This window comes from Rhizoctonia solani, chromosome 10, assembly GCF_016906535.1.
Source record: "Rhizoctonia solani chromosome 10, complete sequence".
Classification (NCBI taxonomy): Eukaryota; Fungi; Basidiomycota; class Agaricomycetes; order Cantharellales; family Ceratobasidiaceae; genus Rhizoctonia; species Rhizoctonia solani.
The window spans coordinates 1,999,817-2,025,801 of NC_057379.1; the positions used below are offsets into that span (position 1 = coordinate 1,999,817).

Here is a 25,985-nt window from a genome sequence, read left to right on the forward strand (position 1 = left end):
GATCGGAAAGCAGGTTGACAACGCACAAGAGGAAACGGAGTCCTGCGTCTCGATCCCTCAGAGTATGCTGGATAAAGGGGACATTTTCCCATGTCCGCGGTGTGTGTCTGAGCGCGGCCTGACTTCAATCGGAGTATGTGTGCCTATATTTGGTTGAAAAACCAGAGGGGTAGTGGGGAACTTTGGGTCAAAAAGGGTCCATATATGCGCATTTTCTTGGCAGATTCAGAGCACAGCCACCTACAGCTCTTGAAATAGACCCTTCCCAGACCCTGAATCCAGCTAGATCATATGATACAGCTCCTGCAATATTCTAGTTTAGACACTAATGCCATCCCCTCCCCATCACTTACCTGATATAGAAGTGGACCCTGAAATTGAAATCCTACTAATAAACCTGCAGATTTTGAGTTGATCCATATATATATCATGACAATTGCAAATATTATTTTCAAACCACCTTAAATGCCCAAATTAGGCATCTTCCTGCCATTTTAGGAAGTCGACACCACCATAAATGGAAAGAGCGGCCTTGATTACCCTAGAAAGTTCACACATTGGCCCAGTACATATAGTAACTTAACCCTCTTTTAACACAATTACTATTATCAGGCTTTATCAGCAATTCCTATTGACTATTGGCCAGTAGCTGGAATTTCATCACTCGATTGAACAAAGTTGCCCTAATCGAATGATGAAATTGCGAACAAGTTGTCCGTGAATTTCGTCATTCGATTAGGCAAAGTTCCTCTAATCGAATGATGAAATTCGTGGACAACTTGTTCGCAATTTCATCACTCAATTAGGGCAACTTTGCTCAATTGAGTGATGAAATTTGCTGGCTAAGTGAATTAGAGGGCTATATGCTTATACTAAGAGACTAGCAAAAGCTGTAGACTAGGGTTATTGAGTCCGCTCTTTCCATTTATGGTAGTGTCGACTTCCCAAAATGGAAATCCAATGCCCTATTAGGGCATCAATGTCAGATTTCATATGACATTTTCAAATACCCTTGATATGTATATGAATCAACTCGGAATCACGTGGTTACTTAGCAGGATTTCAATATCTAAGCGGATTACATAACTTGTCAAATGTAAATATGGACCCTGTCACGTGATATATATGTCAAACGATCCGGAATTGATGGATTTCCTAGTAGAATTTCATTTTCAGACTAGATTATGAAGCAGGATTCAAGTGTAGGGGTCATTTAATGTGAGGCACACTGAAGCATAGGTTGGTGTGGCTGATACTGTTTCTGATTAGATATAGGACCAGAGAATGTAGAAAGAAGTATATTGTATATAGAAGCAAATATATATTAATAGTTTAACTAATTACAAAGTATGAACAAGAGTGAGAGTGAGATAGAATAGGATGGGTCTTTAAGAGGCAGAAAAAGCCCCCTTATATACCTGTGAACAAACCAGTCAAGTCACTTGTAGGCATGACATGTACTTACTGTGCATTACTGTACATATAGCTTATTGGCTAGCTCACACTGACTTGATTACATGGAAGATACTAGATCTTTCTAGTATATACAAGTTATTTTGTTACACTCCCTTAACATATACCACTGGAATTGCATTATTTTTCTGATATTTCTACTATTTTTTCCGAACCCTTTATCTTATGTTTTTTGATCATGTGACCTTGGTGCTTATTATGCCAACATGCTGCGTCAAGATGCCATGCCAAGGGCGCTTAGGAGAAATCCATGCTTCTGTGCAGCCCACAGCATGCTTCTTATTTTATATGTACACTTCTTTTCTCATGCACATGGACACTTGTAGATGGTCTCCCTTGTCATAAATACAGCAGGAAAATTGCTTGGAGACCCCAAGTTGATTTTACCTTGTCTCATACTCATTGAGGAGGATCCTATCAGCCAGCTAAGTAGCTGGCCCCAGTAGTTCAGTTGCTTATCCCCTTAGCTCACTCACCACACCTCCCAGGCCTAAGGCCCCCTTGCCATAGTAGATAGGTTTTAAGCCCACCTAGGATTTGTCTCCTAACCATCCTAGGATCCTGGGATACTAGAATGAGCCCTAGGATGGACCTAGGATGGACTGGTGAGTGACCAACTTTCCCAGTTCCCAGTTTCCCAGTTTCCCAGTTTCCCAGTTCATTCCCTTTGGTTAGGATTCACTGCCTGACTAAGATCACTCCCACCAGCTTGTATGTGCATAGCATACTTGGTATGCCCACCCCACTGTGCTCACATGTTGCAACTTCCACAGCATACCTAGTATGCCCCTCCCGGACCAGAGCTGTGTGTCCTAGACGTCTGTAAGGATGTTGATGTCATGACTCAGCTTGGACCTATGGTACAAGAGGGTTTTAAGTCCGTGGCCCTATCACCAATGGACTATGAGACAATAGAGGGGCAACAAAGGCCCAGGGGATGTGGTTATGGGTAGAGGGCAACAAAGGCCTGGGTTAGGGTTTTTTAAGTAATGTGCACTAATGGCCAACTATGGGCCTGGGCAAGGGGATAGGTGAGATGAGGTAGAATTGACAAAGAGGTCAAGTCTTGCTGTTTTAGTGGCAACTTGACCTGGTTTAAATACATGAGGGAAGCCACATCAAAACAATAGTACTAAATAATGAGTCATTTACAATTTCACATCATATATCAAATGTCACGTGGTCTTGATGAGTCATAAATAATACCAAAAAGGAAAGTGTCTTGGAAAAAAGGTAGAAAATAGAAAATTATGTCATACCAATGAAGGTCATGACAGTCAAGGGCACAGGCGCTTGCGGCTGTGTGGATATACAATAGTACCGCTTAAGGCGGCAAGGTCTACCCTACAACGTCTTAACTACTAAACAAAATGACCAGGGCTGTAAGGGCAATGGCTAGCTACGTATGTATGATGGAGTTGACACTTAAGGTTTGGTGAGCTACTTAGTGATCTGGCTGTAAGGCCTCATACAAGTGGGGATGCAACAAGAGGTAATCAACCTGGGTGTTACCATGGTTGGTTGGCCTCCTTATATATACAAGTCTGAGCTAATTACAAACATTATATGCAAAACTGTATCAAATAGGAACCCCGCTCTGCAGTTGGTCTTACTCATGTGTACGTGTCACTCACTGTCATAGTGATGTCATCCAGTGGAGGTGGCTACGTATGCTGCGGTAAGCGCAGATGGGGACGCGGCTTGGCGCTTAGCGTATGATATAAGCGCCAAGGTCATGTGATTGAAAATGTTGTCTGTTTGCCTTTGTTTAAAATCGAGAAATGGGAGTAAATTTCCTGGTATCTAGTGTTCTACAACTGTTGTACACCACTGTAAGGTGGGTACATGCTGGTGGAGGCAGGCACTTAAGGCCGTACTACTACAAGCAACACTGATCTAACTAACCAACTAGGCTATACTAACCCACTTATGGTGGACTTCTACTAACTACTGGCAACAATGGGGCCTGAGGCCTGGAGTGTGGTAGGTCAAGTAAAAGGGGTAAGTGCTTCTGACTAATGGGGGCCGCTACTTAGCTGGCTGGATACCTTCTCTAATGTGTAAGAGACAGGTAAAATCAACTTGGGGTTTCCAAGCAATTTCCCTGCTGTAATATAGACAAGTCTGTAAAGTACATGTGGTCTGTGCATGTGTGAAAAGAAGACTACATGTGAAAAGAGAAGCGTGCTGCGGGCTGCGCAGAAGCGTGGATTTCTCCTTGGCGCCCTTGGCACGGCATCTCGGCGCAGCATCTTGGCATAATAAGCGCCGAGGTCACGTGATCGGAAAACAAAAGATATAGAGTCCGTAAAAATAGTAGAAATAATAGAAAAATCGTCCAATTCCAATGGTATCAATAGGAGATTATAACAACAACACTGTGTGACTATGTAAGGGCCTTTGCTTTGAGAAGCAGTGTACTGGTACCCATGCTGTCACACCAACCGGCTCTTGTGGTCACGGTGCACCAGTACACCACTTGGTGGAGCGCTCCAAGCTTCTTGTCACACCAGGTGTACTCTTCTGTGCACAGCATACTGTGTACGCTACTTGCTGACACAGCCCATTGCTTCTTCTTGTCATGCATCACACAGCTCTTCTCTCCTGCAGGCGGCGTACCCAGTGCGCTTTTGCTGTGACCACTCCTCATGCTTACTGAGCTTGCTGTATGGTCTGCTTCTTGGGGTGGTGCACCCTGTGCACTAGCTGGTGATCCATGTGCTCTTCTGCGTTCTTTTTGCCGTATGTGTCTAACTCTTTTGTATTACTTTACCTCATGTCAATTGTAATAGCTGCTTTGTTTCACTAGCATGCATCAACATGCAGCAAAAACTTAATGAGCAACGTGTTTGCTACACCCCTAACACCACGCACTGCCAACATCAGTACCAACTATTAACTATTACATGCGCCCTTCACCCATTTCAAATACCGACCTTCAGGTCCTGTATTTCAGCACCCAACTTTGCCTCCAATTAACTCACAAACCTCCCCCCCATGCAATATGCCAGCTCCTACAATTTGGATAGGTTATTACAAAGTAGTAGGTTGGTGGTAGAACCAAGCTACACTGCAGGGTGAACTGTGATATGGCACAGGGTGGGAACCAGGTGGACACAACCCACATATGGTGTTAGGGTGGATTATAGGGAAAGCATCAGCCCTCCTACAAAAAGTTGCGTACTTTACACACAGCAATACCACCATCCCCTAAGTTAGGGTGAGTCATGTGACAACTGACCACCCACCCCACATAGAATTGCATACAACATGCAAAATTATAGCACCATGGTCAATGTTAGGGTGAGTCACATGATCAATGATTACTCCTTGTACTCACAGTTGCGTACCAAGTATGCAGCTATATGACCCACAATCATGTTAGGGTGAGTCACATGACCACCCACCACTCTACTCATGCAGAGTTGCGTACCAAGTATGCAACTATACTGCACACAATTGTGCTAGGGTGAGTCATGTGATCATCCACTGCTCTACTCATGCAGAATTGCGTACTTGGTATGCAACTATATCACACACAACTGTGTTAGGGTGAGTCACATGACCACCCACTGCTCTACTCATGCAGAGTTGTGTACTTGGTACACAACTATACCACACACAGTAATGTTAGGGTGAGTCACATGACCACTCACCACTCTACCCTACCCCTTACTATTTTTTAAGGATGTACTAGCGCTGTCTCCCCTTTGATTGTTTTATGCAAAATGTCTCTTGATGTTTTGCAGCTAAGCTTACAACTCTGAGAACCTGGTATGTGATAGCCAGGTGTCTCAAAAACCTTACATGTAGCTCTATAATTATTATCAATCACAACATTGCATGTACTCAACAAAACATTTGACCTATCTTGTTTGACCCACCCATGAATGCACCCTCAGTCCAGTGATCCAACACAGAAGATTAGCTGCTGCTGACCAAGCATGAAACAATCAACAAGTGCACCAGTTTGCAAGAACAGCAACTGACTTGGGATCTTTGATCATGTACATAGACTTGCAAAATCACTAATATAACAGATGATATTACTACATACAGTAGGCCACAAATCAAATGGGACACATGACTACCTTGACTTCAAGCTGCTGCAATGGGCCATGTACTCTTATTCATAGTGACGTACAATAATAAAAAAGTTCTAACTAAGTGACCTCTATCATGATGCAAAATTTCTTGTAAATTGGTAGTGACTTTGAGGAGAAATAGGGGGATTAAGCGTTTTTATTGTCCCATTTGATTTGTGGATGACTAATCATTTCCGGCCCTCTTACCCCCAACTGGCCTCTACACACCTATTAAAGCCCTGTAGAGTGATACAAGCCAGCTCAGCCTCTTCTTACAATGCCTACTTGTAGTCCTCAGCATTCTCCAGAAGTTTGAGCTTGGATTCTGGCTCTTTATGAGACCGGATTGACTATCCAGTTGGTCTCTGCCAAACTTGGCATCCCTTGCTCAACTGATGCTCACACATGCAGCAATTATGAGAGAACACGCAGCTATCACTCCAACAGAGCTAGGTTAGGACACCCTTGTAAGATGAGACTTGCCAATGCAAAATTTGCCGCTCTCTTGCTCTCTTGCAACTGGCTTGCAACTGCATCTCAGCTCTGTTGGGACTACTTTCCTCATGTCTCAGCCAAGACTGTCTGCCGCCGCCTTTGCAAGCTTGGCATATACAACTACGCTTGGCACTGTGTAGCTTAATCAGAGAAACTAGGTTGCTAGGTAGGCTTGGTCCCAACCTGGGTGTCCTAGACGTCTGTAAGGACGTCAAGGAGGGGGGGGCGCTTGCGGCTGGATGTATCTAAGTGAAAACCGCGTAAGGCGGTGGCAAGCTATCCTACAACAACAACCAGCTATACTACAATGCCCAAGGCTGTAAGGGCAATGGCAAGCTATGTAAGTACAACAAGAAGGCCGCTTAAGGCAGTGTGGACTGAGTAACTAAGTAGGTTTGCTGGGCTGTAAGGCCCTTGTACAATGTAGGATGCAACAAGAGGTAATCAACCTGGGTGTTACCATGGTCAGTTGGCCTCCTTATATATTACAGGAGAGAACTATTTACAAATACATTATATGCAATTCCGTATCAAATAAGAACCCCGCTCCGCAGTTGGTCTTACTCATGCATACGTGTCACTGACGTGTCATGATGTCATCATAGGTGGAGGTGGCTATGTATGATGAGTAAGCACGGATGGAGACGTGGCTTGGCGCTAAGCGTATGATATAAGCGCCAAAGTCACGTGATTAGAAAAGTTGTCCGTTTGTCTTTGTTTAAATTTGAGAAAATGGGAATAAATTCCCTGGTATCAAATGTGTCTACAACACTGCCCCCCCTTTAAGGGCCTTGGCAGCGCCAAGGGCCTTTTCCTTCATTTCTTTTTCGAATTTTTTCAGGATTTTTTTGGCGTTTTTGAGGTTTTCCCTTGGTTCCCAGGTGTTCTCCTCTGATCCATAGCCTTTCCATTTAACCCTAAAAAACCATTTTCCGTCCCTTTTTTCCATGTCTGTGACTCCTTCTACTTTGTATTCCTCCTCCCTGTCCATGGTGACTGGAGGCGGACAGTTCTTGAACGTGCGTTTAGCATCCCTTTTCACCTTTGACAGTAGTCCTATGTAAAAGATGTTGTGGATTCTCATAGATGGCAGGAGTTTCAGGCGGTAAGCGCAGTCAGAGATCTTCTTGGTTATCTCAAAGGGGCCTATGCGTTGTTCAGTTAGCTTTGGACTCAGGGTCTTTAGCTTCACGTTCTTGGCGTCTAGCCAGGCCTCTTTGCTGACTTCAAAACTGATTGGTTCTCCTGTTTCTCCGGCTGTCATTTGTGTCTTTGATTGCCGGAGTGCCGCCTCTATTTCCCGCCACTGTGCCTCCATTTGGGTTGCCAGGTTGTCTGCCTCTGGTATGTTGGTTGGGACATTACTAGGAGTAAGGGCCGGTTCCCATCCATATAGTGCCTTGAATGGGGATTTGCCAGCTGAGCTGTGAACGGCGTTGTTGTAGGCAAATTCCGCCATTGGTAACCATTTGACCCAGTCTTTCTGGTTGACCCCTGAGTAGGCCTGTAGGAAGTGTTTGACTGTAGGGTTCACACTTTCTGTTTGCCCGTCACTTTGTGGGTGATAAGCTGAGGAAAAGTGAGGGTTTATCCCCAGGCATTGGTACAGTGCCTTTAGGAACTTGTTGTTAAAGACTCTTCCTCTGTCCAAGACCATCTTCTCAGGCATGCCGTAACGCTTCCATATGTGTTGTAGGAAGAGGTCCGCTAATTCTGGGGCCTTGAGTTTCTTGGAACATTCTACCAGGATGACGTATTTGGTAAAGCTGTCCACTATGACTAAGATGGAGTCACTATTGCCATCCTTGGGTAAGTCTACAATCATGTCATAAGACACGTGCTGCCAGGGTCTAGTAGGGAGCTCCAGGGGTTGGGGCGGTATTGAGGTGTACTTGGGCTTCCAAATCCGTTGGCAAGTCTCACAAGAATCCATGTGCCAATATGTGTCACTGTGGATGCCAGGCCAATAGTATACACGTGAGATCAGTTCCAGGGTCCATTGTCTCCCCAGATGTCCTGCCAGGGGGCTGTCATGGTAGATGCAAAGTAATTCCGTCCTTAGTGTGCCAACGTCAGGGACCACAATACGCCCTTGGTAAAATAATAGACCGGCTTCCATTTGATAATCCTTGAAGGCCCTTTTGATGGATGGAGGTGCCTTTGACTCATTTTGGAGGAATTGGAGTATTTCCTCCAAGGATTTGTCCTGATCTAGGGCTGCCTCAATCTGGCATTGGAGTTCCTTTTCTGGCGTTACTAAGGCTACATTGGCAAATATGGGGGTAGGGAGCATGGTCTGGGTGGCGGGTGGAATGTTGGCATGGTCGGAGCATTGCAAGAGGGCATCAGGTTTCCCAGACTGCTTTCCCAGGCAGTACACAATTTGGAAGTTATAACCTGCTAACAGTAAGTGCCATCTAGCGTGACGACAGTCAAACGTTTGGGACTCCTTCCAGTACTCCAGGTTACAATGGTCCGTGAATACAGTAACAGGGTGGAGGGTTCCTTCCAGGAAGATACGCCAGTATTTGAAAGAGCAAATGATAGCAAGTAGTTCTTTGTCATGTGTATCATAGTTTTTTTCTGCCCCTTTGAATGACTCAGACAGGAATCCTAATGGGTGTAGTTGGCCGTCTTCCTGCTGTTGGCTTAGTATAGAGCCTAGTGCTGCGCTGGATGCGTCTGTTTCCAGAAAGTAAGGTTTTGACGGGTCGGCATGACAGAGTACCAGGGCGTTTGTGATGGCATTTTTTAACCATTGGAAGGCTTCTTGTTCCCTTGTATCCCATTTCCAGGGTGTGTCCTTCTTAACCAGGTTGTGTAATGGCCTGGCTATATGACTGAAGTTGGCAACAAAGCAACATAGGAAATTGGCAAATCCCAAGAACAACTGGACTTCCTTGACCTTTGTTGGGGTAGGCCATTCCTGGACGGCTTGGATTTTGAGTTTATCCAAGCTAAAACCCTTGTCTGACACTATTATTCCCAGGTATTCCACTGATGTCACATGGAAGGTGCACTTTGAGGCCTTGCAGAACAATTGGTTCTCCAGTAAGCGCCGTAGGACTTCATGGACGTGTTGGGTGTGGCTTGCATCATCCTTAGAATAAATTAGGATGTCATCAAGGTAGATGATGACGCAAACGTCCAATAGGTCCTTGAACAGGTCATTCATGAAGTGTTGGAATGAGGCGGGAGCATTTGTCAAACCAAAAGTCATAACCAGGGATTTGTAGAGACCATACTTGGTGCGGAAGGCCGTTTTCCACTTGTTGCCTTTTTTGACCCAGACGTTATTATAACCCCATCTTAGATCTAACTTAGTAAAGACCTTGGCACTGCGGAGCTGGGCCATGAGGTCATCTGGACGGGGTAATGGATATACGTTCTTCTTGGTCCAATTGTTTAGGCGGCGGTAGTCAACTACCAGATGACAGGAGCCATCCTTTTTGGGAACAAACATGACAGGGGAACTAATGGATGATTTGCTGGGGCAGATCTTTCCAGCCTTAAGTTTGTCCCTGAGCCAATCCTTGAGTGTAGCGGATTTGGCATCAGTCATGCTATAAAGAGGGGAGTTTAGGGGGCCCTGTTCCGTAAGTTCTATCCCAATGTTGTAGTGTCTATGGGGAGGGAGCTTGTTGAATTCCTCTTCTCCAAATACCTTGGCGTATTGATGGTACTTGGGGGGTACTCCTTCAAGAGGGTTCTTGTCAGCTTCTTCCTCTTCAGCAATGGCTACCTGTTCCAGTGGAGTGTGAGGGAAGGAAAGGGTACGCATGTTCCAATCAATCTCTGGGTTGTGGTGTCTAACCATTTCAATCCTAAGATAGCAGCGTGAGACCCTGTGTTACAGATTAGGAAGGTCTTGGTCATTCATTTGCCATCAAAGGAGAAGGTAAGATTAGCCTTCTTCCAGATCTTGCCAGCCTGGGGGCTCAACCCATCAAGCATAGTAACGGTGCAAGGAGTTGGGAGATCTATTAGGGGTAGGCGTAATGCCTTGGCAATTTGTGGGTGAAGAAATGAGGACGTAGTGCCTGAGTCTATCAGGACTTCTAAGTGTTCTGCTTGTTTCTCTGGTTGTATGGAAATAGTAAAGAGGGGGGATGTTCTATTGGTACTATGCAATATATTACAAATTTCCAAGATCAAACCAGAGTCCTTGGGGTCCTTGCACGCAGCAGCAGGTACCCTTACTCTTTTCCCAATTGGTACTCAGAGTCTTTGCCAGTCTTGGCGGTTTCCTTGGCTTTCCCCTTGTCCTTGATAGGGGTTGCCTTCCAGCCTGTGCGGCATTCCGCAAACTTGTGGCCCATTTTGCCACATTTGATACAGGCGCCTGCGGCGCGGCAGCAATTTCTTTTCTCTTCCAACACAAAGTTGGGATTGTTGGAGAGCTTCTTGGAACTGGTATTTGACTGGCCAGTACTCATCCCCCTTACAGGGTTGGATGTTTTGCTAGACTTATTGTCCCTTGGCAGGTGGCTAGCACGCTCCTCTCAAAGAGTGTTGTTGATGACAAGTGCTGCGTTCTGAAGCTAAAGAAGGGTGCGGGGACGGTGCTTGCGGGTTGCTATCTGTTGGCTGACCTCCCAATGGAGGCCGCGGGCAAACTGGCCTCTAAGGGCCACATTGTTCCAGTCCAGTTCCATAGCAAGGGTTCTGAACTTAGTAATGTAGTCTGCGCATATGCCGGACTGGGTGAGCGTGGTGATCTTCTGCTCAGCAGCCCTTGTGGTGTCAGGGTTGCCAAATGCTGCCAGGAATTCTATCTTGAACCCTTCAACCGTTTGGATAATGGCCCGGTGTGAGCCAAGCTGATCAAGGTGAGGGTGGGCCCAAGCCCCGGCGGAGTCCTTCATGTTCATCAAGGGGAAGGATAGAACCTCTTGATTGGTGGGGAACATCCGCGAGTTAAGGCGGGTCCATGCCAACATCCTTGTGAGCCACTGCTTGGCTTCACTCCCAATCTTGCCTGTATAGGCATCTGGATGGTCTACTTTGACTGGGGCAGGATAGGCGGCGGCAACTGGAGCCAGAGGTGGAGGGGCAGCTGTCCCAATTGGGGATTGGAGACGTGGAGATAGAGGGGGAGAAGGGACTTGCGGGGGCACTGCTTGGTCTGGGGCTGGCTGGGCAAAAATAGGGAGCCCCTTGGAAGGTTTGGGCCAGAATGAGACCCAACTAGTTGGTCCAATAGGGTCAACTTTTGATAGGGGGCGTGGCGTTGCTTCCACAACCAGGGGTTTGGTATCCTCTGGGGTCCGGGGCCCGTGAAGCTGGAGGCTTTTAAGCCCATCCTTGACAGTATTGACGGCTTGGGAGATGTTCTCAAGGTTGGTACAGGCCTTGACTCCTGCCTCTCAGACTTCTTCCACCTTTCTTTTGAGGTTCTCAACTTGGCCAAGGAGGCCAAGGAGGAGGCTTGTGATACGCTTGAGGGAGACTTCCCCAAGTTCAACAAAGGGGGCTGCCGGAAGGTGGGGTCCCAGCTCCCCTTGATTGATTGGGGAGCAGGCTCAAGAGGGTGGCCGGGAATGGGTTGCCATGGTATGTGTTGGTGGGTAGGACTGGCCAGCGTGGGAAGATGCCTGGGATGAGGAGCAAGTGGGGGGCGCAAGGTAATGATGGGTGAGTGGGAGTAATGGGGGCTATGTGCCTATATCAGGACTTATAGAGCGCTTTATTGCGTTATACGCTAAAACCCTGCGTCAAACAACCTAGCGTTGAACAGTGAGTGTAGCTAATCACTGCCGTGGACAGGCATGATGTAGAACCTTGTTTCTGCAAGCGGGTGTATCTGCTGTCTGGGTTTGCTAGCAAAAGGTGCGGCAAACGTGTGGTATGCGGGCGATAGGGTTAGCCTGCCTTATAGCAATTTGCTACTACGTGGGACCAACAGCTCTTTGATTATTCCAGCTGAAAGGGGAGTCCAATCATGTGTTTTTGCTTGTGCTAGTACAGGTAACCTTCTTGGGGGTCGGGACTTAGTAGTGGTGGGTGCAGAATGGTTTGCAACCAACGTAAGGTTGATTACCTGTTGTAGACACAGTCAATACCAGGGAATTTATTCCCATTTTCTCGATTTTAAACAAAGACAATCAGACTACATTTTCAATCACGTGACTTTGGCGCTTATGTCACATGCTAAGCGCCAAGCCATGTCCCCATCTGCGCTTACTTCAGCATACGTAGCCACCTCCACTTGATGACATCACTATGACATGTCAGTGACACGTATGCATGAGTATGGCCGACTGTGGAGTGGGGTTCTTATTTGATACAGTTTTGCATATAGATGTATTTGTATTTAGGTAGCTCTGTAATATAAAGGAGGCCAACCAACCATGGTAACACCCAGGTCAATTACCTCTTGTCGCACTCCACTTGTTGTACAAGGGCCATACAGCCCGGTAATACTTAGTCAGTTACTTAGATAGTCCACACCGCCTTAAGCGGCTTTGTTGTTACACTTAGATAGCTTGTCACCGCCTTAAGTGGTCTTGTTGTTGTAGGATAGCTGCTTGTTGCCATAGATAGGTTTGTTGTTGCCTTAAGCAACTTTCTCATTTGTACACCACAGCCACAAGCGCCATCCCCCTTGACGCCCCAACGGACGTCAAGGAGGGGGGGGCGCTTGCGGCTGGATGTATCTAAGTGAAAACCGCGTAAGGTGGTGGCAAGCTATCCTACAATGACAACCAGCTATACTACAATGCCCAAGGCTGTAAGGGCAATGGCAAGCTATGTAAGTACAACAAGAAGGCCGCTTAAGGCAGTGTGGACTGAGTAACTAAGTAGGTTTGCTGGGCTGTAAGGCCCTTGTACAATGTAGGATGCAACAAGAGGTAATTGACCTGGGTGTTATCATGGTCAGTTGGCCTCCTTATATATTACAGGGGAGAACTATTTACAAATACATTATATGCAATTCCGTATCAAATAAGAACCCCGCTCCGCAGTTGGTCTTACTCATGCATACGTGTCACTGACGTGTCATGATGTCATCATAGGTGGAGGTGGCTACGTATGATGAGTAAGCGCAGATGGGGACGTGGCTCAGCGCTTAGCGCATGATATAAGCGCCGAAGCCACGTGATTAGAAAAGTTGTCCATTTGTCTTTGTTTAAATTTGAGAAAATGGCAATAAATTCCCTGGTATCAAATGTGTCTACAACACAACCTGGGTCCCAAACTGAGCCAGGCTACCCATGGTAAACCTCTTAGGCTTGAGTGTATACATGGAGATCACACCTCTGAACACTAGTCAGTATTTGAATGAAGACATCCAAGCTAACACCTGTAGTGCATGCTTTGTATGCACAGCAAGCACAACACTTGACATCTGAAAAAGAGAGTATGCACAGAGAGTGCAACACTGATGATTTGTCAGCATCTGCACCAGCGCGCACATAGTGCCACACGCTATGTGTACTTTGTACACACAGAGAGTGCAACAGTGGTGATTTGTCAGCATCTGCACCACCAAGCACGTAGTGCCACACACTATGTGTACTTGGGCTCTTCCTTGGCCAAAGAGGACTGGCAAACCTGGTTAGCATCAAGCATTTGGAGCCTAGATATAGGACTTGCCAGCTCCTTATGCCTTTTGCCACTTGTTGCACCTTTTGATGTCTTCTTCCCATTGGCTTTTGGTGCAGTTTTGACTGGTGCTTTCTTAGGAGCCTGAGCTGTAATGTTAGATTTGGGATAGTCAGATATAAATATGTATACCTTGGCAGGCTTGTCCTCATCCTTGCTGAGGGTTGAGTCAACACAGCAAACCCTCTTTGAATTGAATTTAAGAGGCTGTATTATGGATAAGTAAACAAAATAGAATAAACATCAAGCTGACTCACCTTGTTGTCATTGTCTTACAATACCATTTGTTCCTTTTGACAAGTGTTCTTAGCCTTGGAGACAATGGGGGAGCTCTCAGGTTTCTTGCCCTTGCCCATGCCCTTGCCTTTTGGCGCAGTGGCAGGCTGAGCCCCTACTTTATTGCAAGAGGCACCAAGGGCCTGGTTGCAAGCCTTTTCCTTTGCAATTACCTTGTCTGCCTTGCAAACGTCTGCAGCAGTTGGCTGATCAGGGAGGGAGGGGAGCAATGAGCAGTCATCCTCATCCTCTTTGTCCTCTTTGTCCTCACTATTGTCCATGTCTTGGTCCTTGTTGTTTTCCCTATTGTCTTTGTCTTCATTATCCTTGTCCTCATTGTCCTTGTCCTTGCTGTATGACTGGCACTTTTGCTTTTTTGAAGAGATGAATTTGTCATTGTTGACATGGGGTTGCTTCTTGGTCAATGATTGGGAAGTCAAGGATTTGGAAGTTGAAGCTGTCTGGGGGGCATTTGTGTAACAGCAGGAGTTGAGAATATAGTTGTCTTTGTAAACATTCAAGTCCTTGCCAGAACCCTTACCCACATCCTTCTCTTCTGGGGCCAAAGCATTGTGCTTGAGGAATTAGGAAGTTTTTGTGTTTTCTATAACTTGTGTCAGTTACAATACATATGGAATAGGATGTTGTAATTACTGCCAGCCCTGGTATAAGAGCTATTCAAGGTCAAATGGCTTCTACAGATTGAGTTGATAGCCCAGCTATCATCACCCACCTTGCCACAGAAGTGATCCAGGAATTTGTGATATTTGTACATCTAGGGAAGTTATTAGGATGTATCAGACCAAGTAAAGAAAATCAACATACATAATTGTTGATTTGATTGTGCTCCAAAGAGCCATAATGCTTGTAGGTGAGTTGCTGACCTTGTTATAGAGTAGGGTTTTAGGGACTATGTAATTAAGTACAGAAGATGATAAAGTGATTGATATATTAACTATCTGTGTATATAAAAGGCAATAGACTAGCTATATAAGGGTAGATTAGATTGGTAATCAGGGTGATCCCTACACTTAACAAGTAATCAAGCAATTACTGCAGCTGCAGGTGGTTGGTTATGCTTATACCTATAGTATGAGAGTTAGTATTGAGTCCTAGATACCTACTATAATTTATCTGGATTTGTTAGTAATTTATTTGACTGAGATTGCGCTTAATTAAAGTGTATATGCCACTCCCAAGGCCTTAAATTCTCCCAACTGACTTACTCAAGAGGTTCAGGGTTGCCCTAGAGCCTTTCCTGGCTACCCAGTATCTTTTGGGACCTTGCTAGAGGCTATATGCGCCGAGATGCCTTATAGGTTAAGTTCAGTGAGCTTAAGAGGCTAAGAAAGCAAAATAAGACACTCTAAACTAAGTTAAGAAGATCTAATAGATCTTCAAGTTCACACAAGGGGTAAGAATGGGATTAAAAGAAAGTTGTTATCAAAGGGTCTCCCTCAGGAGCTTTATATACCCCAGAGGGCAAACAAATAACTATATACATGATGTTCAAAAGAGGAAGTTACATGAGAGGTACAGTCTGAGCTATTTGATACATAAAGACCAATTAGTCCCAATAAGTCCTAGTGAGATAGACCTAAGGCTATTTATAGTATGTTCTAGAGCATACATGACTAAATTACATAAGTGTGAATGCTAAAAATCACCTTGAGGCAAGGTAGGATCTCATAGAAAAAGCTAGAAACTTAAATGGTTAGTATCTCCATCAATTTGGCTCAGTATCAGACAATTCATTTTTGAGAACTGAGATGCCAGAGCCTCCAACCTATTGGTATTTCTTGGCATGGTAGTATGCCTGTTTCCTGCCAAGATATTGGCATCAGCGTGCCCCACCAACCTTTGGCGCTTATTTGCCATTACTAAGCGCTGGTGCTTGCATGCTTACTTGCAGTGATTCTATGGTCTGTAAGTACCATTCCTGCATATAAATGTATGATACAAAATATGATATAAATCATAGAGATAATTGTATGACCATTTTGCACAGTCAAATGTGTATATATGCAAGTGCAATGAGGAAATATAGTATAAAAAGTCTTGTAGCACCGCCAGTTTCCAAATATAGTAATGTTCATGCCCATATTTGGATAGAGAAAGTATGATTACTCCCATTTGCACTATTAACTATTGGCAATTAGGGGTGCATATGTCTAAAGTATTCATTCCATAACACCCTCTAATGTTGTCTCCAACTCTTCCCCCACTCCTACTTGTACTTGTCTCAATGTAGGAGACAACATTTATATGATAGATCCTACTACTTGCCGCACCAAGAAGGGCACTATTACCTCTCTTGTGCGCACAACTTTGGGCAACATGCCAAACATCAGGTGGAATGGGGAAACCAAAGATACAATGATCCCTTTCCCCTCCCTGAAAAAAGATGAATGCCCTGCTGCAGCTGCTCTGGTCAAACCCATTATTGCCCCTACTCCTGTTCTAGCCTTGAACTCCAAAGGTCCAGGCCCCATGGATCTAGATGGAAAAGGCTTTGCAAGCATGGTTTGTCACGTGTGTGGAGGCAAAGGACATTTTGCATGCAATTGCCCCTCAAAGCCTATGTCAGGACATGTGGCTAATATTGAATGGTCCTGGGAAAGATCAAAGGAGGAGAGTTGTATTGAAGTTGTATCTGATAAAGAAGAGTTGGGAAAAGGGAAAGCCAAGGCCAATTAAGGAGTAAGGCACTTGGCTGTATGTTAGCAGATTTGCATCATGTAAACAACAATCTTGAAATTCTTTCACTATGTAATACATCTCAAATATCTGTGTTGTTCTCTGCAAATCTGTGTGAGACTCCCAAGACCCAAAAATCAAGTTTTTCAGCTAAACCCTTCCAGGGACAAGCCATGATAGATTCTGGAGCAACCTTGTGTTTCATCCACCCTCTTTTAATCAAAACATACTGCCTCCCCACTTATTTACATCAAATTCCAAAAAAACTGCATGTCATTGATGGTCAAGAATAGACTCCGGCCAGATCACTCATTTTACTTGCTTTAAATGTACCATTGGCAACCATACAGAAGAATTAGAATCTCATACTTCTAATATTGGAAATCATCAACTATTTCTGGGAATGTTGTTGCTAAAAAAGTATAATCCCCAAATTTTGTGGGAAAAGCATACACTTGTCTTTAACTCTTTGTATTGTTCAAATAATTGTCTATCTATCCCCACTGTTTTGGAATTAAAAGCAGTAGAAGAAATACCAATCCCTTATCAAGAGTTCTCTACAGTTTATTTGGAAGAAGAATTGTCAAAGCTTCCTCCACACCATCCTTACAATATTGCAATTGAGTTGCTTCCTGATGCAAAACCCCAACATGGCCCCATGTATAGTCTAGGCCCAAGGGAAGATGCAGAACTTAAGGAAACCATTGAAAAACAACTTAAGGCAGGATTGATACAACCTTCCAAATCTCCTATAGCCTCCCCTATTCTATTTGTCAAAAAGAAAAATGGGAAACTACAGATGTGCGTGGACAATTGATGTTTAAATAGCATGACAAAAAAGAATGTTTATCCTTTACTGTTGCCACAAAATTTGATCAAAAAACTACAAGTGTTACAATCCCCCAAATTATACCACTAGACTCGCCTGATTTTTCTGATATTTTTACTATTTTTTACGAACTCTGTATCTTCACTTTTTCGATCACGTGATCTCGGCGCTTATTATGCCGAGATGCCGCGCCGAGATGCCGTGCCAAGGGCGCTTAGGAGAAATCCACGCTTCTGCGCAGCCCGCAGCACGCTTCTCTTTTCACATGTAGGCTTCTATTCACACACGCACAGACCACATGTAGTTAGTAGATTTGTCTATATATACAGCAGGAAAATTGCTTGGAGACCCCAAGTTGATTTTACCTCGTCTCTTATTCACTAGAGAAGGTAGCCAGCCAGCTAAGTAGCCGGCCCCCAGTAGTAACAGTAACACTCACCCTTTTACTTGACCTACCACACCTCCAGGCCTCAGGCCCCATTGCCATCAGTAGTTAGTAGTAAGCCGCCTTAAGCGGTATTAGATAGCCTTAGACTAGTAGATTACATAAGCAGTGCCTGTAGTAGTTACGGCCTTAAGCGCCCACCACTAGCGAGTACCCACCTTACAGTGGTGTACGACAACAAGGCACCAAGATCTTTAGCAAATTTGATCTAAAGGCTGGTTATAACCTAGTTAGAATCTGTCGTACACCACTGTAAGGTGGGTACTTGCTAGTGGTGGGCGCTTAAGGCCGTAACTACTACAGACACTGCTTAAATAATCTACTCTAAGGCTATACTACTAAGCGCTTAAGGCGCTCTACTACTAACTACTGTCAACAAGGGGGCCTTAGGCCTGAGAGGTGTGGTGAGTGAATATAAGGGGTAACTTCTGAGATGACTAAGGCCGGCTACTTAGCTGGCTTCTGATATCCTCCTCTAATGAATAAGAGACAAGATAAAATTGACTTGGGGTCTCCAAGCAATTTTCCTGCTGTATATATAGACAATACTACTAACTACATGTGGTCTGTGCGTGTGTGAATAGAAGCCTACATGTGAAAAAGAGAAGCGTGCTGCGGACTGCGCAGAAGCGTGGATTTCTCCTAAGCGCCCTTGGCACAGCATCTTGGCGCGGCATCTCGGCATAATAAGCGCCGAGATCACGTGACTGAAAAACATAAGATAACAAGTTCGTAAAAAATAGTAAAATATGAGAAAAAAGAGGCGAATCCAGTGGTATAGTTTAGGGGATTGTAACAGAATCAAACAAGGCAATGAATGGAAAACAGCTTTTAAAACCAAATATGGGCTATTCAAATACCTGGTTATGCCTTTTGGGTTAACAAATGCACCAGCAGCCTTTCAAGACATGATGAATGAAATTTTCAGGGACCTTTTGGATGTCTATGTCATTATCTATTTGGATGACATTTTGGTGTTTCCTCTGAACAAGAAAGATCATGAAGCCCATGTTCAAGAAGTACTTAAGAGGTTACAAGACAATAAGCTATTTTGCAACATTGAAAAATCATTTCTGTTGTACACCACTGTAAGGTGGGTACTTGCTAATGGGACAGGCGCTTATGGCCGTACTACTAGTACACTGCTGATGTAATCTACTCAGAAGGCTATACTACTAGCGCTTAAAGCGCTCTACTACTAACTGCTGACAATGAGGGGGCCTTAGGCCTGGGAGGTGTGATGAGTGAGTTAAGGGGTTAACGTCTGAGAACTACTGGGGGCCAGCTACTTAGCTGGCTGACTAATCCTCCTCAATGAGTATGAGACAAGGTAAAATCAACTTGGTGTTCCCAAGCAATTTTCCTGCTGTATATATAGACAAGAGCACACTATCTACATGGTCTGTGTGTGTGAGAAAGAAAGTACATAATGGAAATAAGAAGCATGCTGCAGGTTGCGCAGAAGCAGGGATTTCTCCTAAGCGCCCTTGGCATGGCATCTTGGCGCTGCATCTTGGCATAACAAGCGCCGAGATCACGTGATTAAAAAACAGGAGATATTGAGTTCGTAAAAAATAGTAGAAATAACAGAAAAATCGTCCGAATCCAGTGATATAGGTAAGGAGGTTGTAACATTGCCCCCCCCTTAAAGGCTCTTGGCAGCATCACAAGCCTTTTTGAGTCTAGCCTGATTGAAGCGCTTTATCTCATCTTGGCTGTGTTCCAACAGTTCTTCTGGTTCCCAGGAGTTGTCCTCAGGACCATATCCTTTCCATTTTATCAGGTAAAATCACTTCCCTTGTTGTCTTTTGGAGTCAATGATCTGCTCCACTTTGTACTCTTCTTCCCCTTCTATTGTTTCAGGAGGGGGTTGTTCTGGAAATGGCTGACTAGGAGATTTGGACCCTGGATAATAACCCTACATGGAACACGTTGTGGATTTTGAGGGTTTCTGGGAGTTTCAGTCAGTAGGCGTGGCTAGAGATTTTCTCAGTGACTTCAAAGGGGCCTAATTGTTTAGGATCTAGTTTGTTTGAGTTTGTTCTGAGTTCTATGTTTCTTCCATCCAACTAGACTTTGTTGCCTACTGAATACTCCAGAGTAGATCCTTGGTTCTGGATCATTTTCTCCTTGCTCATCCTGAGGGCTGCCTTGGCTTCTTTCCATTCTTGGGCTAGGGTATCTGCTAGGGCATCTGCTTCTGGTACATTGGCTGGGACATTTGACAGATTCATAACTGGATTTTGTCCATAGACAAGCTCAAAGGGTGTTTTTCCTGTGGCAGCATGCTTGGCATTGTTATATGCGTATTCTGCCAATGGTAACCACATGGACCAGTCAGAATAATCAGCAGCAACATAGGAGCGTAGATAGAACTTGATGAACTGATTAACCCTTTCCATCTGACCATCTGATTTGGGGTGGTACGCCAAGGAAAATGCAGGTTTGATACCCAGTCATTGGTAGAGAGCCCTCAAGAATTTCCCAGTAAATGTTGTTCCTTGGTCTGATACTGTTTTGACTGGTAGCCCATGGAGTTTCCAGATGTGTGTGACAAACAAGTCTGCCAGGCCCTTTGCTGTGACCTTCTTTGAAGTGGGGATGAAGTGGCCAAACTTTGAGAAGGAATCTATGACTACAAGGATGGCATCATGACCCTGAGACTTGGGGAACCCAGTGATAAAGTTGTACAAGATGGTATGGAATGGGAATGGTGGGACTTCCAAGGGTTTCAAGGCTATGACAGGTCCATGGGGGCAACGGTTGGCTTGGCACATGGGGCAGCACTCAACCCATTCCTTGGCCAAGAATTTCATCCCTGGCCACCAGTAGCTTCTACTGAGTAGTTCCAGCATTTGTTGCTGACCTGGGTGTCCCACCAGAGGTGAGTTGTGGAATTCCCTTAGTAACCGCTCCTTCAGGGGCTCAGAGTCTGGTACAACAAGTTTTCCCCAATACCACAGTAGATCTTCTTCCCAGTTTTAATCTTGGTAAGCCTTACAAATTGACGGTGGAGCATTGTCAGCATCTTCTGTTAGGAATTGGATAATTGGTTCAAGGGAGGGGTCTTCTCTCAGCCTGTTGCAGATTTCTGTGACAATCTCAAGTTCTTCTTCCAATGTATTTGCAAAAACTTCTGATGGAAGCATGATCTCTGGTCCCTGGGGATCATCCTTGTAGTCCAATTGTCTGGATAGTGTGCTGGGCTTCCCCAATTGCTTCCCTGGGTGATAGTGAATTTCAAAGTTGAAATCACTCAGGAAGATCCACCAACGTGCATGTCTTTGATTGAATGTCTGAGCTTGCATCCAAGATTCCAAGTTCCTGTGGTCTGTAAAGACTTGGATTGGCTTGTCAGTTGCTTCCAGGAAGATGCGCCATTCCTCTAATGCTTTGATGATAGCCAGTAGTTCCTTGTCATGGGTGTTGTAGTTAGTCTCAGCCCCCAAGAAGGATTTTGACATGTAAGCCACTGGATGTAAGCAATTATCTTCTCCCTGTTGACTCAAGATAGCACCCATTGCTACCCCTGATGCGTCTGTTTCAAGGTAGTAAGGTAGGTCTGGATTCAAGTGGATGAGAACTGGGCTCTTGGTAATTAAGGAGTTCAATTCTTGGAAAGCTTCTTCTTCCTGACTGCCCCAAGACCATGGGGTTTCCTTCCTTGTGAGATTATAGAGGGGACAAGCTACTGAACTGAAATTGGGGATGAATCAACACAAGTAGTTGACAAAACCCAAGAAGGCTTGGACTTGTTTAACCGTTTGGGGTGTGGGCCATGTGGTAACAGCTTCTATTTTTTTTGATCCATAGAGAACCCAGCAGGGGAGATGACAATCCCAAGGTAGTCAACCGTTGTGACATGAAAGTGGCACTTTGACAATTTGCAGAACAGCTGATTTTTCATCAAGCATGATAGGACTTCTCTAATGTGTTTTGGATGTTTTGCAGGGTCCTCTGAGAAGATGAGAATGTTGTCCAAATAAATTACCACTGTGACATTGATGAGATCCCTAAACAGGTTGTTCATGAAATGCTGGAATGCCGCAGGAGCGTTTGTGAGACCAAAAGGCATGACCAGATACTCAAACAACCCATATTTGGTATGGAACACTGTTTTCCATTCATCCCCTTCCTTGATTTGGACGTTGTTGTAACCCCATTGTAAGTCAAGCTTAGTGAATATCTTTGCATGCCTTAATTTAGCCATGAGGTTGTCCTGCCTTGGGAGTGGGTATACGTTCTTGTGGGTTACATCATTGAGCTTCTGGTAATCCACAACCAGCCTAAGGGAACCTGCCTTTTTGACAAACATAACCGGTGCACCTGCCAAGGAGGTACTAGGGCAGATCTTGCCTGTTTCCAACTCTTGGTCAATGTGCTGTTTAAGCACCTTAGATTCTGCGTTGGTCATGCCATAAATTGGGCCAGGGGAGAGTTTTGCGTCAGGAGTGAGGTCAATTGCAATATTGTATTCCCTATGAGGTGGGAGCACTTTGAATTCCTCTTCCCCAAAGACTTTGGCAAATTTGTGATATTGGGCCGGAAGATCTGCTAAGGGGTCTGGGTTGGCTTCTTCTTCCAAGGCAATTTGTACCTGCTCAGGGAATGTGACAAGTCCCTGTTGCCAGTCAATGAGAGGAGCTTCTGCCATTAACCAGGTCATGCCTAGAATTGCTGGGGTGTTGCCTATGGGACAAACAAGGAAAGGGACAGTGTGGGGATGGCCATTGGCCAAGACCATGAGGTGGACCTGGTGCCAAATGCAACCAGTCTGGGATATGGTACTGTCTAACATTCTCACAACTTGTGGATTTTTGAGTTGGGTTTTTGGGATTTTTAGTTTTTCAACAATAGAGGGGGAGATGAAGGTGGAAGTGGCTCCTGAATCTATGAGGGTTCTAAGGGGTTCTGCCAGGGAATTTTGGATGTATAGATTGATGTATAATAACGGCTTTTTATTTGAATCCAGTCCAAGAGATACAAATTCTACACAATTATCTAAACTGTCCATTTTTTGAGTTGGGGGCTTGGCAGCAGTCCTTGACTTCAATCTTTTCCCAACTCGGAATCCTTGGCTACTTTGGCCACCTCCTTGATTGTGGCCCTCCATCCATTTGGACACTGTTTGATTCCGTGCCCCCTCTGACCACATTTCACGCAAAGACCCAATGCACGGTGACAGTCCCTTTCCTCCAGGGTGACGTAGTTAGGGTCTTCCAATAGGCAGACCCTGGTAGTGGTGGTGGAGGTGGCCACAGTGGCCAGGGACTTGGCAGGTGCCTTCTTTGGGCGGTTCTCCTTGTTTTCCCAATGAGTATTGTCAATTTTAATGGAGGCAGCAAAGATGGCCTCCAATTTGTTGGGAATATTGTCCTTGGTGGACAGGAGTTCCTTGACCTTCCAATGAAGGCCACGCGTGAGTTGGGTAATGTACGCCTCCTTGTTCCAATCAAGTTCCACTATAAGGTTGCAGAACTTGGTGACGTACTCAGACGTGGTGGTTGTCTGAGTCAGCACGGCTATTTTCCTGGCAGCCGCAATTTATCCCCAATTTTGGCAACACAGCACAACCTCTGTATAATTTACTCAAGGAGGGCAATCCTTGGGAATGAGAGTCAGAGGGACAACAGTCCTTTGGCAGCCTGAAGAAATGTCTTACATTGGCACCTCTTCTGTTGCAACCAGATACCACAAATGAATTCTATGTAGAGTGCAAAGCATCAGATTATGCCACCAGAGCTATACTATCCCAATTTAACTCCAAAGGGAAAATGGCCCCTGTAGCATACTTATCAAAATCCTTATCTCTGGCCAAGAAGAACTATGACATTTTTGACAAGGAACTACTTGCAGTCATCAGGGCAGTTAAGGAATGGCACCATTTATTGGAGGGATCCAAAATGCCAGTCCAAGTTTTGACAGATCATAAAAACTTGGAGTATTTTTCAATGTCACAATCCTTGAATAAATGTCAAATCCAATGGGCAAACTTCCTAGTAGACTACAATTTCCAAATCATCTATAGACCCATGGCACAGAACAAAAAAGCAGATATCCTTTCAAGACACTATGATTTGGTAACCCTTGATGGGGGGGTAGAGAACCAAGTTCTCCTGAAACCAGAACTTTTTATTGCATCTATCACTCCAGATCAGGAAATTAACAATCTCATTGGTGAAGCAATCTACAAGGACATTTGTCTCAAGGAAATTTTGTACAAACTCCAGAACAAGGAAAAGGTCATAGATTGGGAATTGAAGGAAGGCTTACTATGGTTCCAAAAGAAAATATTTGTACCCAAAGATGAGACCATCAGGGACCTTATTTTGGAATCTAGGCACAACTTGGCAGCTGCAGGACATCCAGGACAAGCAAGGACATTAGAGCTTGTTGCAAGAAGCTATTATTGGCCATCCATGACAAAGTTTGTCAATTCCTATGTTAGCCACTGCAAAACTTGTATACAATCAAAACCCACCAACCAAGTACCTGTGGGCCTGTTAAAACCATTGCAAATCTCTGTGTCATAACCCATATCTGGAAAGGTTATTACCATATATATCCACTGTCAAAGATATATAGTATATGTGATGCACAGTGATATTTTAATAATGTAAGTTGCTGGGGGATGTTGCACTCCCCCTGCCCCCCTAGCTGCAGGCCAATGTTAAGGGAGCCTGCAGGCAAGGTCTGAATATTATATTATTAGAGAAGAGATTATGTCATCCCCCCCACCTCAAATCTGTAGTAGTTTAGTATAGTATTTGATAAAGGACTGGAGGGGGGGAGGTCATGTGACCCTGGTGGACTGTCAGTCTCTAAGTCACAAGCGCTTAGAGTAATGACAGTTCTGACTGCATATATGCGGGTATATGCGGCCTTCTATAGACTGTGGCATATCCTATTAGTAGGTGGCTTGGTCAGGAGACATGCCAGCAAAGGCATGGGTCATGACACTCTGAACGTCCCTGGGAAGATATAGCCTATGATATGATAATTGGACTACCAGTTTCAGAAGGTTTTGACACCATTTTTACAGTCATTGACAGGTTTTCAAAAATGGTTCACTTCATTCCTACACAATCCACAGCATCTGCCATCTATATAGCCAACCTTTTCATGACATATGTTGTAGACACAATCAATACCACGGAATTTATTCCAATTTTCTCAAATTTAAACAAAGTTAACTGGACAACATTTCTAATCATGTGACTTTGGCGCTTATATCATATGCAAAGCGCCAAGCCACGTCCCCATCCGCACTTAATCAGCATACCTAGCCACCTCCACCTATGACATCATCATGCCATGTCAGTGACACGTATGCATGAGTAAGGCCAACTGTGGAGCAGGGTTCTTATTTGATACGGTATTGTGTATAGTGTATTTGTAATTAGCTCTGTCCTGTAATATATAAGGAGGCTAACCAACCATGGTAACACCCAGGTCAATTACCTCTTGTTGAATCCCCTAACTGTACAAGGCCTTAGGCCAGTAACTACTTAGTCCACACCTGTACTTGTTGCCTTAAGCAACTTGCTCACCATAGATACATAGTTTGCCATTGCCTGTAAGGCCCTGGTCACTGTACTTAGGTAGTTAGTTGTTGTAGGTAGCTCCATCACTGCCTTACGCAGTTCCTAGTTAGTTAGATATGGCCACAAGCGCCTGCTGCCTCAACGCCCCTTAAGGACGTCTAGGACAACATACATATGGAAATTGCATGAATTACCCAAAAGCGCAGTCTCCAATAGAGGCCCTAACTTCAATGCCAAATTCATCAGACATCTGTATAAAAGGCTGGACATCAAACCCACATTCTCTACAGCCTACCATCCCCAAACAGATGGACAGACAGAACAAATTCAACAAGAGGCTGAAGTCTTTATTTGCATGTTTGGGAATCATTGTCAATTGGACTGGGTCTCATTACTACCCATAGTGGAATTTGCCCTTACTAATCTAAAACAAACATCTACAAGCAAATCACCATTCCAAATATGCTATGGCTTTAATCTGCAATTCTCTGTGGGTCAGAAAACAGAGGAAGGGGTTCCCAACACAGACAAACATG

The 25,985-nt window shown here is 44.7% G+C and overlaps 8 protein-coding genes across 8 annotated transcripts; 2 read left to right on the forward strand and 6 right to left on the reverse strand.

Moving 5' to 3' along the window:
* Positions 1–6,816: 6,816 nt before the first annotated feature.
* RhiXN_08771 (Retrotransposable element Tf2 protein) lies at positions 6,817–9,870 on the reverse strand (the record flags this gene model as incomplete). The annotated part of the gene is made up of 1 exon (XM_043328587.1): positions 6,817–9,870. One exon carries the CDS (start codon positions 9,868–9,870, stop codon positions 6,817–6,819), a length of 3,054 nt encoding a protein of 1,017 aa, XP_043183972.1.
* A 59-nt stretch (positions 9,871–9,929) lies between these two features.
* RhiXN_08772 (Retrotransposable element Tf2 protein) lies at positions 9,930–10,489 on the reverse strand (the record flags this gene model as incomplete). Its single annotated transcript, XM_043328588.1, has 2 exons — positions 9,930–10,176; positions 10,254–10,489. The coding sequence occupies 2 exons, from the start codon at positions 10,487–10,489 to the stop codon at positions 9,930–9,932; spliced, it is 483 nt and encodes a 160-aa protein (XP_043183973.1).
* Positions 10,490–10,594: 105 nt separating this feature from the next.
* On the reverse strand, positions 10,595–14,709 carry RhiXN_08773 (Retrotransposon-derived protein PEG10; the record flags this gene model as incomplete). Its single annotated transcript, XM_043328589.1, has 5 exons — positions 10,595–11,404; positions 13,608–13,742; positions 13,791–13,865; positions 13,940–14,509; positions 14,668–14,709. The coding sequence occupies 5 exons, from the start codon at positions 14,707–14,709 to the stop codon at positions 10,595–10,597; spliced, it is 1,632 nt and encodes a 543-aa protein (XP_043183974.1).
* Positions 14,710–16,271: 1,562 nt separating this feature from the next.
* RhiXN_08774 (uncharacterized protein) lies at positions 16,272–16,631 on the forward strand (the record flags this gene model as incomplete). Its single annotated transcript, XM_043328590.1, has 2 exons — positions 16,272–16,457; positions 16,512–16,631. The coding sequence occupies 2 exons, from the start codon at positions 16,272–16,274 to the stop codon at positions 16,629–16,631; spliced, it is 306 nt and encodes a 101-aa protein (XP_043183975.1).
* Positions 16,632–19,550: 2,919 nt separating this feature from the next.
* RhiXN_08775 (Retrotransposable element Tf2 protein) lies at positions 19,551–20,307 on the reverse strand (the record flags this gene model as incomplete). The annotated part of the gene is made up of 3 exons (XM_043328591.1): positions 19,551–19,620; positions 19,699–19,823; positions 19,993–20,307. The coding sequence occupies 3 exons, from the start codon at positions 20,305–20,307 to the stop codon at positions 19,551–19,553; spliced, it is 510 nt and encodes a 169-aa protein (XP_043183976.1).
* A 54-nt stretch (positions 20,308–20,361) lies between these two features.
* RhiXN_08776 (Retrotransposable element Tf2 protein) lies at positions 20,362–22,919 on the reverse strand (the record flags this gene model as incomplete). Its single annotated transcript, XM_043328592.1, has 3 exons — positions 20,362–20,837; positions 20,907–21,601; positions 21,724–22,919. The coding sequence occupies 3 exons, from the start codon at positions 22,917–22,919 to the stop codon at positions 20,362–20,364; spliced, it is 2,367 nt and encodes a 788-aa protein (XP_043183977.1).
* Positions 22,920–22,954: 35 nt separating this feature from the next.
* On the reverse strand, positions 22,955–23,629 carry RhiXN_08777 (uncharacterized protein; the record flags this gene model as incomplete). Its single annotated transcript, XM_043328593.1, has 3 exons — positions 22,955–23,435; positions 23,495–23,509; positions 23,568–23,629. The coding sequence occupies 3 exons, from the start codon at positions 23,627–23,629 to the stop codon at positions 22,955–22,957; spliced, it is 558 nt and encodes a 185-aa protein (XP_043183978.1).
* A 50-nt stretch (positions 23,630–23,679) lies between these two features.
* Positions 23,680–24,438, forward strand: RhiXN_08778 (Retrotransposable element Tf2 protein; the record flags this gene model as incomplete). Its single annotated transcript, XM_043328594.1, has 1 exon — positions 23,680–24,438. The coding sequence occupies one exon, from the start codon at positions 23,680–23,682 to the stop codon at positions 24,436–24,438; it is 759 nt and encodes a 252-aa protein (XP_043183979.1).
* Between the last annotated feature and the right edge of the window lie 1,547 nt (positions 24,439–25,985).